Source organism: Orycteropus afer, unplaced genomic scaffold, assembly GCF_000298275.1.
Source record: "Orycteropus afer afer isolate SDZICR_OR568_19922 unplaced genomic scaffold, OryAfe1.0 scaffold00043, whole genome shotgun sequence".
NCBI lineage: Eukaryota > Metazoa > Chordata > Mammalia > Tubulidentata > Orycteropodidae > Orycteropus > Orycteropus afer.
Window position 1 is genome coordinate 10,550,857 of NW_006921630.1, and position 14,851 is coordinate 10,565,707.

The 14,851-nt window shown below is 46.8% G+C and overlaps 1 protein-coding gene across 1 annotated transcript; it reads right to left on the reverse strand.

Annotated features, from left to right (window-relative positions):
* Positions 1–6,036: 6,036 nt before the first annotated feature.
* Positions 6,037–10,726, reverse strand: RGS16 (regulator of G protein signaling 16). The gene is made up of 5 exons (XM_007937654.2): positions 10,683–10,726; positions 9,481–9,591; positions 8,634–8,698; positions 8,183–8,349; positions 6,037–6,258 (listed from the first exon to the last, which is right to left on the reverse strand). Exons 1-5 carry the CDS (start codon positions 10,724–10,726, stop codon positions 6,037–6,039), a joined length of 609 nt encoding a protein of 202 aa, XP_007935845.1.
* Positions 10,727–14,851: the final 4,125 nt, after the last annotated feature.

Below are 14,851 nucleotides of genomic sequence, written 5' to 3' on the forward strand. Positions count from 1 at the left end.
GTTGAAAATATACACATACAGCAATTGACAGATTGTACATGTACAATTCAGTAGTGTTCATTACATTCTTCAAGTTGTGTAACCATTCTCATCTTCCTTTTCCGCACTGTTCCTCCCCTTTTGCCATAAACTCACTGCCTCATAAGCTTTCTATCTAACCTTTCTAATTACTGTTGTCAATTTGATCCCATAGGGATAGTTGTTTAAGACAGCACAATTCTCACGACGGAGAATCTTTACAAATTAAGCTAAACTATTTTTTGGTGAGACTTCATCTTGTGTACTTTGAACATGTTATCAGGTGGGATCAGTCCCTGGAGAAGGACATCATGCCAGGTAAAGTAGAAGGACAGTGAAAAAGAGAGGGATCCTTAACCAAGTGGACTGACACAGCAGCTGCAACAATGGACTTAAATATAGCAATGATTGTGAGGATGGCACACGACTGGGCAGTGTTTCATTCTATTGTGCAGAGGGTTGCTATGAGTCAGAACTGACTCCACGGCACCTAACAGCATCATTTGGTTTAAAGACTTCAGGGGATATTTCTGCTTTATGCATTAAAGATTATATCAGGGTAATAATTTCAAGGATTCCTCCAGCCTCAATGGCTCCAGAAATTCTGGATTCCAGGAGAATCTGAAATTCTGTTCCAGATTTTCCCTCTTTTTGATCAGGAGTCTTCTATAGAATCTTTGAACAAAATGTTCAGTAATGGTAGCTGGGCACTATCCAGTTCTGGTCGCATGACAAAGGAGGCAGCTGTTCCTGGAGGCAACTGGCCAATTAGCCATGCATTCCATTTCCTCCTCTTATTCCTTACTCTCTTTCTTCTTTTGTTTGAAGGCTTATTTTTAAGAGGCAGGAGAGGAGGTAGCATGAGCAGACTAGGGAGGCCATCAAGAGTCAGCTCAGGAAATGCTTTGCCTGCTAAGTCATAGCCTGAAGTGCACAGGGAGAGGGGACGAGCCAGTGTGCCTGAAGGCATTGGAGCCCCTTGCTAGCTATGTAATCTTCAGTAAATCACTTAACCTCTCTAAGAACCACGTAGTATGGAACTGGTTTGAGCCTGAAGCCTGGGAGATGTATTGCTCAGAGAATAGTTGTTTTCATCACTAACATGTACCTACCACCCTCAGGCCGTAAAACTGATTCCAAAACCACTCTGTGTATGAAAGGAAGTGCTAATCAAATAGGAAGAATTAGCTGGGAACAAGCCTTGAGGACAGTTTCCTGGGTTGAAGGACCTGCAGGCACAAATCCTAGTCATCAGAAGTCCATCAGTCCTGTTCTTGGCTCTGGTGGTACTGTGGTTAGGGCCAAAAGGTCGGTGGTTTGAACCTGCCAACCATTCTGTGGGAGAAAGATGAAGCAGTCTGCTTACAGCCTTGGACACCCTATGGAGGTCGCTTTGAGTCAGAATCAACTTGATGGCAGTGGTTTTATGGGTTAACTAGTTGCCGTAGAAGTGACTCAACTCATGGTAAATGCAAAAAACGCAACCACTGCCGTGGAGTCGGATCCGACTCATAGCGACCCCTCCTTGGGTTTCTGAGGCTGTATCACTACGGAAGTAGATTGCCCTTCCTTCCGAGGAGTGGCTGGTGGGTTTGAACCTGCAGCTTTCTGGTTAGCAGTCGAGTGCCTTAGGCACTCTGCCACCAGAGCAACTCATGGTAACCCCTTGTATATCAAATCAAAACTGTGTCCATGGGGTTTTCAATAGGTGACTTTTCAGAAATAGATTGCCAGGTGTTTCTTCCAAGGTGCCTCTAGGTGGACTCAAACCCCCTACCTTTTGGTTAGCAGCTGAGTACAATTAACTACTGGCCTTCCCCAAGGACCCTACTTATACTTCTACCTACCTTTTTCTATCGGCACCCATATGGCTTCAGAAAATTCATATTTCTTCCCTTGTCTAAACATAATCAGAATCCCACACTCACACCTCATTAAATGAAGTTACTTGCAGTGGATGGTACGGTTGCTTTTATTTTTCTGCTGATCTCACAGATGTATGTAATGAATGCATATTAAAAGGCAAAAAGATGGGAAGAAAGTAGTGAGAAAGGGAGAATGCGCAGATGTCCCTCAGCAATATCTCCGTGCCACCCTGAGAACACTCTCTCATCTTCCCTCATTAGTCTATCCCTCAACCCATCTCTTGCAGACTGGTCTCCTCACCATAGTTTAACTGGACTCAGAAGGAGACCAGGGCCTGTCACAACGTTCACTCCTGTCTTCCTTTCTAACCAAAAAAACCAAACTCCTTGCCATTGAGTCAGATCCAACTCATAGCGACCCCGCCTTGAGTTTCCGAGACGGTATCTCTATGGAAGTAGATTGCTCAACCTTCCTTCCGAGGAGTGGCTGGCAGTTTTGAACCACCAGCCTTCTGGTTAGCAGTCAAATGCCTTAGGCACTACGCCACCAGAGCTCCCGTCTTCCTTTCTAGGCCCCTTTAAAAAAAAAAAAAAAAACCTTTTGGTTATGATTTGAGTGAAATTTTACAAAGCAGATTTGTTTTACATTCAACAGTTCATACACATTTTGTTTTGTGACACTGGTTACATTCCCCCAGTGTAGCAGCTCTTCTCCCACTTCCTCTCTGTGGTTACCCTTTCCCTGTGTCTTTCTTGCCTATGCATTCCTGCCTCTCTACCTCTCTCCCTGTGCAAATGCTGCCCTTCTGTTCTCCTATTAGTTCTAAGGAGTGCATCTCCCTGGTGCATGTATTCAGCTTGTAGGCTTGTCTATTGTTTAGCTGAGAGTTAAGCCACTCTCACAGAAGTGAGTTCAATCCCACACCCAAAGGGTGACTCAGGGTCATAGTTTCGGGGGTATCACCAGTCTCTCTCTGACCAATAAGCCTGGTCTTTTTTATGATTTTTAGTTGTGTTCACAGTTTTCTCCCACTCTGTCCAGGATCTCCAATTTTGATCCCTTTCTGAGTGGTTGGCATTGGTAGCTAGGCACTATCTAGTTCTTCTGGTCTGAGGGTCACATAGGCTGAGATTCTCATGGTCCATTAGTGCTTTGGATTGTTTCCATACATCTTTAACTTTTCCTTCCCAAGTCCTCAAACCTTGAAACCTTTTTGGCATCCTCCACAGACTCACCTCTTAGATATGAGGTCTTCTACTTAGTGTAGAAGTGACTGGTTACTTTACCTCGACTAACAGTAAATGAGAAATAAAATTCAATATAGGATGCAGGGGAGCTCTGGTGGTATAGTGCCTAACCAGTGACTGCTAACCAGAAGGCTGGCAGTTCAAACCCACCAGCTACTCCTCAGAAGGAAGGTTGGGCAATCTACTTCCGTAGTGATACTGCCTCGGAAACCCAAGGAGGGGTCGCTATGAGTTGGGTCCGACTCGATGGCACATAACAGCAGAGGATGCAGATCTGTGTATAGGCAGATGCTTCAAACTAGAGAAGAGGGATTTTTTTAAATTAGAGGTAAACAGAAAACAAATGTGAGATATTGATAGGATAAGGAAGGAAAGAAAGGAGAACAAGTAGGAGATTTGACAGAGGTTTTGATTCTTGCACCTGTCCCCAGATTCCTTCAGACCCAGTTCACTCCTCTTATTCCCTAGTTCATCGGATGAAGCAGTTTCATGTACAGAGCAGCTTCATGAAGTTTATGTCAGAGACCCGTGAAAGCATGAAAGAATACTGATTCTTTTATATAAATTAAAGAAGAAAATGAATTCAAATTGAAAATGGGCAGAGATAATAATGCCATGAAAATTACCACCTAGCTGATAGTGTATGGCTACTTGACCATGGGAAACTGACTGTTACACAAAATTGGGAGTGGCTTATTCTGAGTCCAAGGAGCCCTGGTGGCTCAGAGGTTGAGTGAGACTTGCTGCTAACTAAAAGGTCAGTGGTTCAAACTCACTAGCCACTCCCTGGAAGAAAGATGTATCAGTAAAAATTACAGCTTTGGAAACCGTGTGAGGCAGTATTACTCTGTCCTATAGGGTTGCAATGAGTTAGAATCTGCTTGACAGCAGTGGGTTTGGTTTGAGTTTATCCCGAGTCTAGGTCAGATGGACAGAGGAGATGGGCTCAGAAATAACAGCCAACTGAGTCTGGTTCCATCCTGATGTTGGGGCTATCATCAACTAAAAGTCATCAATCACCATGGCCACCACCATTAGAACTTTCTATCCCCTTCTCTCCCATTCTGCCAGTTGCCAGGTAAACACTGGTCTTTCATGGAGCCTAAACTCACAAAGCACCCATCTGCCCTGTGGAGTTTCCAGAGGCCAGGTCCGTCAGAGCAAATCCTCCACAGCACTTCCCCTTCCCCCTCTCCCCTGACACAGCCTCTGAAGACAGTCTCATTGTTTGGGTTCCGTTTTTATTGTACAAGAATGTAGCATGCTGAAAACAGGAAAATTGGCATTGAGTACATCATTCATATCCAGGAAACCAGCTCCATTCATCAACAATAAATAAATATTTAAACAGTGAGAAGTTTCCGACAGGCTCTCACGGGGTCCCAGCACATTCAGAAGAGGTAGAGTCCGGTGGAGAGAGGGAGACAGTCAGGCTGCCAACTCCTATTGAGATTCTCCAGTACAGGTAAAGTGAACTTACCATAATAAATAATGATAGGTACAATACCAACAATGAAAATAATAACAATATGTTATGACAACAGCCACAAAACCAATAATACATTATACTTAAATATTTCCTCCTGGAGGAGCTCACAGTGCAGAGAGAACAATATTACTTATCCGGGGGCTGAAGGGCACATCCTCCTCCCCAGCCTGGATTCTTATGCAGGAAGCCCCCACCATGGAATGTTTGTTCAGTGATGCCCTGAGGTGACAAGCAGGTTCTGACCCCTCCCCACCCCATGCCCCATCCTGCCTTTCCAAGCAGCCTTTCCCCAGCCTCCACCTGCTTGTAAGTTCTGCCCAAGGCCCATCCTAATCCCTGCCCCATCTCTCCCAACATCCCCAATAACTGCATCCACATCCACAGAAAATACTTCAGACTTCCCTCCATCCTGTTCTCATCCCCAGAAAATAATGGCTCAATTTAAACAGGATGCAGGGAGATCTATGGATCAAGGGCAGGAAGATGTTCTTAGGTCCAAAGATTAGTCATGGGGTCCTCGGCTCCTCTCAGCACCGGGTGTGTTCAGAAACAAGCCCATCAAAGCCTGCCAGGCACAGGCACGGGGCTGGACCAGCCACTTGCCTGGAGACCTCACACATTTGTCCTCATGAGCCCCATCTTCAAGGCATAGAGCTAAGAGAAAACAGCTCCCAGCAAGAGGCCCTTGGGTACCCTCCTCACAGGTGGGCTTTGCTGCAAGTGGAGGGTCAGAGTCCACCTGCAAGAGGTCACCAAGTGTACCAAGATTAATTTCATATAAGCAAGATGGTCCCTTTTCAGGATTCTCTACCGCTTTGGAAAGGGGCTCAAAGGTCAGTTGCTGAGGTATAAAAAGCTCATCTTGGGCAAGAGTTCACCTGTGGCTCCTGGCCATGACAATACTGAGGACCTAGACACACAGGAAGTGCCAGCTAAGGGAGGCTGGGAGGCCAAGAGGCAGGTAAGGAGGGCAGAATGGGATGGCTACACTCTCTTGCTCCCTTCTATGCCCAGAACAGAACTAGGAAAACAGGATGCCATCACAGTCAACTGACCAACAGGCAAACCAGCTGACCTGGATGCCTTCCATTTCCAAGTTTCCCTTTACCCAAACCATCTTGGAACATCTCCTTGCCCCAGTGAGAACAACAAGAACCAATGGTAACTCTTGCACCACATTTCTTTCCCCTGGAACCTCACACAACCCTCCTCTTCAGTCCAGCACAGGTCCTGGAAGTGGGGCACCCTCTCATGCACGAATGCTGTCCCACAGTATCTGGAGAAGAAGGTGCGGCTTTATGCTTCACTGTCCTCTCACACTCGCTTTGCAGAACCAGCCTCCCACTCAGGGTCTGCAGCCTCAGGGACGAGTGACTCCACCTCTCTTCCCGGCTGGCTCCTCACTGCCATGTAGGCTCAGGTGCATAAGGGATCAGCCAGGCTGCAACTGGATGGGGAGGCTGAGGAGGACGTGGCTTGGGCAGCCAGGTCCTGGTAAGCAGGGGACTTCAGGAAGCGTGGGTAGGAGTCCTTCTCCATCAGGGTGCGTATCTTCCCCTGAGCCACATCAAAGCACGTGGCTGCAGCAGCTTGCAAGTTCTTCCTCGTGAGCTCCCTGGTCTCATGATCTATGTTCACCTGTGGCAGGGAGGCAAGCACAAAGTTGAGTGGGGAGGATGAGGGGCTGGCAGGCTGAGGGAGGACTGACAGGTGGGGCAGGAGAAAGAGCACTGAATTATACTCAGGAGCCTGATTCTGAGTCTACCATGAACTGGCTTTGCCATTCTGTACCTGTCCCCACATCTCTGATTCCATATCTGCCCTCTAATCTCAGAATGATTAGAAGGACATAATTAGAATGTATGATGTCAACAACAACAAAATAAATAAAATTACATTAAAAAAAAAGAAGAAGAATGGATGGAGTCTCTGGTTGGTGCATATAGTCGAGTGCTCAATTACTAGCCAAAAGTTTGGCAGTTTGAACCGACAGGCGCCTCAGAAGACAGGCCTGGTGATCTGTTTCCGAAAGGTCACAGCCTTGAAAACCCTATGGAGTACAGTTCTACTCTGCACACACGGGGTCACCTACAGTCAGAATCGACTCAGCAGCAACTAATAACGACAACATTAAGGATGTATACATGAACTCCTTCCTCTGACACGACCCTCATCCAAATCACCATCATCTCCTTCCAGGTTTCATGCCAGTAACTTCTAACTGGTTTCTCTCCTCTACTCTTACCCCTATGGTCTATTCTCCACTCAAGTCACTTTGGTGGTACCTTTGTCAAGACCATGCACTCCAGTGCCTTTCCATGTCACTCAGAAGAAAAGCCAAAGTCCTTGTTGGACTACATGGCTACCTGGCTTACTTCTGGCAGCTGGCCACCTATCTGACCTCACCTCTTTTCTCTTACTCCCCGACTCCATTGGCTGTTTTGTGAATATGAGAGGCAGTATGGACTTTGCACTTGCCATTTCCTGTGTTAGAATGTTCTCCCCTCCCTTAAATCTATCATGACTCTGCTCAAATATCACCTTATTAGACAGCCCACTCCTGAATTCCCTGTTATACAGTGAAAGACCTCACCTCTCCCTACCCCATTGATCTCTGGCAATCCCCACCTCTCATATCCTGCTTTATGTTTATCAGAGCATATATCACCAGCTGGCATATATTTACTTGTTTCATTAGTTACTGTCATCTTCTCCCATTAGAATATAAGTTCCATGAGGGTTGTTTTATTCACTGCTATACCCTTTGTGCTTATAATAGCATCTTGGATGTAATTGATGCTCAGTAAATATTTGTGGAAGAATGTAGAATAAACAAATCAATACCAGTTACCATTCAGTCAAACTCCAATTTATGGCAACCCTGTGTGTGTCAAAATAGAATCAAACTGTTTTCCACATGATTTTCAATGACTGATTTTTTAGGAAGTAGACTACCAGGCCTTTTGGCCAAGGTGCTTCTGGGTAGACTTGAACCACCAAACTTTCAGTTAGTGCATTAACCATTGCACCACCCAGAGACTCCCAGAATAAATAAAAATGCTCAGAAAATAAAAACATGACACAAAAGCAGGGCATTACTATTATCTCTCCACAAGGTGGCCCCATGTTCTTTATCAAATGCGCCACCTGCCACACACAGGGGGCCTGAAGGGAAAGCTGACTGGCAGAAGTTCACTGATCACAGACCTGCCGACCTGAGGCAGGTCAGCCAGGGACTACGCCAGGTTACCTAAAAACCCTGTGATAATCTTGTCTCCCCAGTTGTATGTGTTATGTCTAAAAAGGTCTGGGTTTTCATAAGTGGACAGAAAGCCCAAAACATGCCAGCCCATCTCACCTCATCTGAATCTGAGGTTACTACCACCCAGAGAGGCAGGAAGGAGCTTGGCTTTCCCAGTCTGCAACTATAGAAGCCCACTCATCCTTGTGCCAAATGAGGCCATTCTTCTAAATCCAAGCCTTCATCTCCTGGCCCCCTAAGGTCCCTGATTTTGGAAGAAGCAGGGTCTGGAGGATCCACAGAACATGTTGGGGTTCTGACCTCTTTAGGAGCTTCACAGCCAATGAACTCTTCAAAGATCCTATGAGCCCTGGAGGCCAGCTTGGTAGCCGAGTGGATCTTCTTATACTCCTCGCAGGCTAGCCAGAACTCCAGGTTCTCCTCACTGAACTCAGTCTTCAGGAAGGCATGGAAGGCATCCACTCCATCTGTGGTTGGGGGGAGAGAGGAGGAGGCAGGTCAGACTGAGGGACAGATGGGAATAAAAGAAGGCAGCAACTGCAGTTAATGGCTCTATTTTTAGGACATCATTTTCTTGAACAAGGACCTGCCTTTGTGTTCTGAATAGAGGCTGGCTCAACTAGGAGATCATTATTATTATTATTACTACAACTACTCCTTCGCCCACACATTCAGCATCCCTCCTGCTGGCTCCAAAGCACATGAGTACACACGTGCCACCCAAAGACAGACACCATAGGGTCCTACTCACTTTTACTGCTCAGCAGCAAGTCGAAAGATTCTCTCCACCGCAGTACATCTTCTGAGAAGTTTCTGCTAAAAAAAAAAAAAAAAATTTAAATAATAAATGGACAAACCAATGCTTAGCACAAATCCTAGCCAGAACTCAAGAGAAGTTGCTTAATTCACACATAGCTGCTTGGGGATTGCTGAAGCTGACTCCTCAAACTCCTGGCTGAGACTGGGGACAGGAGATAGTAGCATTTGCTGCAGGATACCTCAGTAGCCAGAAACTAAAGCCCTCAGCCAATATCTCTAAGGCTGCCTCTTCTCTGTACAAAATTGTTTCTATTCCCTGACTCTCAGAGCTTTGATTTGGACACCTCTCCAAGGAAACCAAGGACTCATGCATAGAGACTATGTCCACTCAGAACTCAAGAGCCTAATGCAGCACCTGGCACAGGCGTTGATGTTCAATATGAAATGACTTCTAGCCAAGACACATGCTGATAGCAGTAGAGATGTTCATGAAAACCTCTAGTGGTTTTGAACCCCATCCTTGCCCTCATAGCACATGCAATGTACATCCCCAGATGGGAGAGTTCAGTAATTAGACATTCAATCCCTCCCATGCAGTCATCTTTTGGTGGGCTTAGAACCCTGGAACCACCCCCTCACCCCCTCACCCCCACAATCACCCCTGAGCCAAGCAGATACAGCAGACTGAAAATAAGCCCCACTAAAAAAACTCAAGGAGGGGTTACCAAGGTCTACCCCAGCACATACTAGTTTATCCTCTTCATATTATTCCTTCCCATGACTTTTCCTAAATCTGACTCCCTCCCCACCAGGGGCCTTTGGTTGGCCCTTGGACTTACCTCTCTTTGCTGTGTTTACTGCCCCACTCGAACTTGCCAACACTCCCAGTATCAGAGCCCAAATCTGATTTGTGAAGAAAGATTCCCAGCCGTGTCTTGAACTCTTTGGCTCTGGAAGACAAAGAAGGCACCTGTAAGGAGTCTCTATTCACTCAGCCAGCGCTGAGAGGCTTATGGGATCCCAGGAAATCCCAAGCTAGCACCACCCAAAGTCCAGTCTCAGGGATTCCAGAGAACCCTTGGCTGTTCCTAACCCAAACTTCGCTCTCTCATCACTATCATCAACCCAGCAACAGGGAAAACAACCTTTAAGTGGCACCCAGGTAGGTCTTATACTTTCTCATCTGGGTTTTACATTATTGCAGATACATGCTTTTCCTCACTTAAGTCACACTGATCTATCTTTGTGCTTGTTGATTAGCAGAAGACAGCTCAGTCCCTCTGGGATTGTCAGTATGTCTGGAACTGTGTGGAAACTGATTGCTCCTTCACCTCTGCCCTTTTCTTACCAGGCACAAGCCCCAGTAAGGACTGGAGACTGCTGAGTAGCATCTTGGAAAGTGGGGACATGCTCTTCCATTGGCCTGAGAAGCATCTCCCTGCCTTCCCAGGAATGAGTCCTGGTAGTGCAGTGGTTAAAGCACACAGCTACTAACCAAAAGGTCAGCGCCCCCACCCCCAGGAGAACGATGTGGAAGTCTGTTTCAGTAAATATTTACAGTCTTGGAAAACCTATAGGGTCCCTATGAGTTGGTATTTTCTCCACTGGCAGTGAGTTTGGGGCTTTCCAGGGGCAAAGGAGCAAAGGAGGCTATAAGCTAGCTCTGGGCTGTGGAGTGAAAACCAGATACTTAAGAAATTGGGCAAAGTTAAGTTCTGCCAACGTGGTCTTCCTGCAGTTGGGTCTTTAGCAGGTCCTGAGGACTGCTGCTTGTCAGAGGATGGAGAATGGCAGCAAAGAATGGCCTCTGCTTTGCTGCTTCTCCTGGCCTGTCGCTTCTCTTAGCCTCAAGGGAACCATCGGAGTAGGCTACATCAAATTAGCCGCTTCCTCTTGTCTCCCCACTTGAGTCACTAGCGCCCCACTTTCCTGTCCACCCAAGTCCCCAAGGCTGCGCTGCCCTTTCACTCCCTAGAGTTGGAGAGACTTGAACTTCTTCCACTAGGCAGATATCACGCTCCACGGGGCAAGCTCTTCTTACCTCTCCAGGCAAGTGGTGGGGAAGGCGGAAAGGGTCCGGCACATGGCTGTGGGCGCAGGGCAGTACGTCGTAGGGAGAATGGTGGCTGACACTGAGAGAGTTGGGCGGCGAGAAGCGGCGCAGGGTGCTCTCCTATGCGGGTTTGGGTTTAACCGGCTGGATGCCTGGAGTCTGTGCTGCACCGACTTTTATTCCCTCTGGGGAGACGGGGGCGGGGCCACGCGCTTCTGACCAATTGGAGCGAGGGGCTGGACACTGCGAGGCGGGGAGGGGGCCGGTTGGACACCCCAAGCAACTGTGGAGCTGGGGCTGCAAGGTGTCTGCCGTCTCGCACTCACAACCCCAAGCTGGAGGCTGTGCCACCAGGACTGCCCCTCCTCCGGGTGGAGGAGGGAGAGGCGACAGACAAATAACCGGAGATGAGAAGCGCGGGCACAGTTTAGAAGGAAACATACACACACACATAAACCCACAGACATCTAGCAATATCAGGAAACCAAGTCAGCCGTGTCAAGAGAGTTTGCATGGGGGTGGCGGGCCGGGAAGACACAAAAGGTGTCAGTCACAGGAAAGTCTGAGTCTGCACAGTACTGAAAGTCAGGGGCACAGCGTCTAACATGGGCAAGATAGCATCATGATTATACTCATAAATACCACTTACTATGCTCCTACCCCGTGGGCAAGGTGCTAAGCACTTTATCGTCATCATCACCTCCGTTTTACAGATGACACTGAAGATTATAGAGACTGCCCAAGTTCACAGAACTGGAAATAACCAACATCTGGGGAGGAGGTGGGTACATTATCGAGCACCTGCTCAGCACTTTTACCAAGACTAATGGGGGTTAAATAACTTCCCCAAAGTTACACAATTAGGAAGTATTGGCACCAGAATTAAAATCTAAATTTACCTTATTTTTTCCACCACTAGAGAGAGAGAGAGAGAGAGAGAAATCTCACATCTCTGTAACTGGGAAATGATCCTGGGCTTAGGCATTTGCTAGCTCAATGTCCCCATCTCTGACATAAGGTAATAAATGCCTTGCCTCTCTCTTCACCTCATCTTTCCCATAAAGACTACAGCCTCTTCACGGCCCAGTGGTCCCCAAAGGAACTGTTTTTAAGAGGCTACATGGACAATTAAAAAGTATGTGATCTAGAGCTCCATCTTGGGGTTTCAAATCATGGCTCCACCACTTACTGATGGGAAATCATGAGCAACTTTCTTAACCTTTGCCGCCCTGGTTTCCTCATCTCTAAGACAGGAACCATGATATTATTCCATAAGGTTGTTGTGAAGATTAAACAAGTTAATGCATATGTCTTAGTTTTGAATTCCCTGGGAAATAGACTCTGAAGCAGAGACTTGCACACAGGAGATTTACTGAGTGAGTTCTCCAGAACAACACCTGTGAGGGAGTGAGAGAAGTTAACTTGAACTCCATGCCATTGCAACAAAGACTGCAGCTGGTCCCATGGGGTCCTCTGAAACTAGGAGAGCCTGTTGGGCCCATCGAGGCAAACAAAGGAGCAGGCCATGTACCACCACATCGACCAGTCATTGCATGCAATTGCCCCAGAAGATGGCCTAACGTAAGCAAGACGGTGCCCTTCTGCCACAGGCAATTCCACTATATGAGCATACAACAGACAACACTCCTGATGGCTAGAGCCTGGGGACTGAAAGAGGCACTAGGTGGCATCCCACAGCATCCACAACATGTAAGGAGCTTAGAACAGTGCTCAACATGTAAGACAGCACTTAATAAATGTTACCTTCCATTTTACTTCATAGGGATACAAGGATGGCAAGACAATAAGAAATAGTGGTGTTTTTGTGCATGTTGGAATGTAAGTGTTTATTTCCTAAAGGGCACTACAAATTGCCACTTCTCCACAAAGCCCACTCTATTTTCTTCGATGTAAAGGGTCAGCAAGAGATGGGGAAAAGGGGCAGAAGAGGTTGCCCCACCAACGAGAGGTCAATGAGAAAGGTGACTGAGAAAAGCAGGTAAGGGAATGAAAGGGCTTCCTTTGTCAAATCAGATTCCTTTGTTAAGCCAGGGCCTGCAGAAGGTGACCCAGTTACTCAAAAGCATAATGCACCCTTAAGAGCCAGATCCACAATCCTTCCCAAGCCTCTGGGTGGGTTAGTAGAGCCCAGAGTCAGGTCCAGCAGAGGCTCCACACGTCAGCAGTTCCATGTCAGACAGCAGCATCCCTCCCTCACTCCCGTCCTCCCAACCTAGACTCTTGTTCTTTCTTTCTCATAAATCCAAGCCTGGGTTGGTAGGGGCGGGGAGATGGCCATGGGAAGGGAGTGGGGAGATGATATGTAGGCAGGCAGTTGTTGTTAGCACACTTTGACCATTCTACGGAGTCACCTTCTTCATCCCCACCAGCAAGACGTTCTGCTGGAAGTGGCGGGTTGTTGTTTCACCTGGTGCTGCAACATGCCCCAGGCATCCTTTTAGAATACAGGTGCCATATGGGGATGTGGTGTCATCTGTGGGACAACTTTTCTACATGCAACAAAAAAATGAGTTAATGAAAGATCACACCCATGCCCTTGTCCTCAGTAACACCATGTGCCAACCAGCCCAGGCATGGCCACATGAGAACAACAATTGATCATGAGGGGAACCCACTAAGGCTTCCTGAAACCTTCCCATCCTCTCTGCATCCCTATGAATAGGTCAGAGGAGTTTTTCATTTCTATTTTGGAGACAACAAACCAGCATGCCTAAGGTGCACTAGAACAGCTGAGACCTCCACCAGATCCCCATATTCCAGAGCTAGTACTTTCTCCCACTGGACAAAGAAAGCAAAAGAGACAAAGGGATTAACAAACAGGTGTGCAGACAAGCAAATCCAAAAGCACAAAGCTCTCTGCTCAGATGAAGAGCCCTCTCCGAGTTCAACCTGCCTCCAGGTTACCATGGTTACCCCTTCAGTTTCCAGGCAGAAACTTTTTGAAGTTCACAATGTATCCCAAATTCTCTTCCCAGCAGGGCAGTTGGTATCTGCAATTTCAGTAATGTAGGATGACTCGACAGTTGCTGTAAATCCAGAGAGTAGCCCACCTGCAAATTGCAAACCAGCTTTGATAATGTCTAATCTCATTTTTTGTCCAGTGCACCCAGTGCAGTTGCACTCTCTTTAATGCAGGAAGTGGGGATATAGTTCTGTGGCCCCAGTCACCTGAGGTCACCAATCCAGGCAAAGCTTAGGTCAGGATTAAACATCACACAGTGTTCTGGCCTTCCATCTCCCCCAGCTCTCTTTGGCCTCCAGTATCACACCTTTCACCCAGGCTGCAGTCTGGCCAGGATCTTTGCAGAAAATGGCTAGGAAAAATGAACAGTTTCTTGAATTCTGATTTAGCACAGCTGACCCTCACAGTGGTCTGGATCCTACAAACTCAATCATTAATCTACCACTAAATATTTATTAAGCATTTACTATGTTCCTAAATCGGTGAGGAGAAACGGTTTTTGAGATTCTTCCTTGCCTTAGAGGACCTTATAATCTACCTGAGGACATAGATTTAACATTTTAACATGAGGGGAGGGAGGATGTGAAAGGATATTATTGCCTGGAGCTGCAACACATGTCCAGGGAAGGGAGAGTTCAGAGGATTGAAAATGTTGATAAAACAAGTGAAAGGGGATTTATCAGCCATGGAAGACAGTAAAATTTAGATGTCCATGTAGGAGAGAGCATGCTGCAAATGGAAGAAACCAGTGGGAAAACCTGTTATGGTTGGGTGCAAAGATGTTCATTTAGGGCAGGAAGATTCAGGAATTCCTAAAATGCTGGTGGAGATGTTTACACTTAAGGGGTGCACAATTGGATGCTATTGCTGGTATCCCAGTTACCAGTTGCCATCAAGTCGATTCTGACTCATAGTGACTACATGTGTGTCAGAGTAGAACTACATACGCTCCACAAGGTTTTCAATGGTTGACATTTTTGGAGGTGAATCACCAGGCCTTTCTCTCAAGGTGCGTCTCTGGATGGACTCAAACTGCCAAACTTTCAGTTAGCAGATGAGCATTGCAACAGTTTGCATTACCCAGAACCTTCTACATCTGGTTTAAGAGCATAAAAACAGCAGGGGCCAAACTGATTCTGAGGCCACTGGATGAGGAGGCAGAAGTCATCACCAG

Excerpts from the sequence above, each read along its gene's own strand:
- RGS16 (XM_007937654.2), bottom strand. The coding sequence starts at position 10,726 with ATGTGCCGGACCCTTTCCGCCTTCCCCACCACTTGCCTGGAGAG. Across the intron at positions 8,699-9,480 it reads AGTAAACACAGCAAAGAGAG|CAGAAACTTCTCAGAAGATG; the intron begins GTAAGTCCAAGG and ends TTTTTTTTTTAG. Across the intron at positions 6,259-8,182 it reads GCTGTGAAGCTCCTAAAGAG|GTGAACATAGATCATGAGAC; the intron begins GTCAGAACCCCA and ends TCCCTGCCACAG.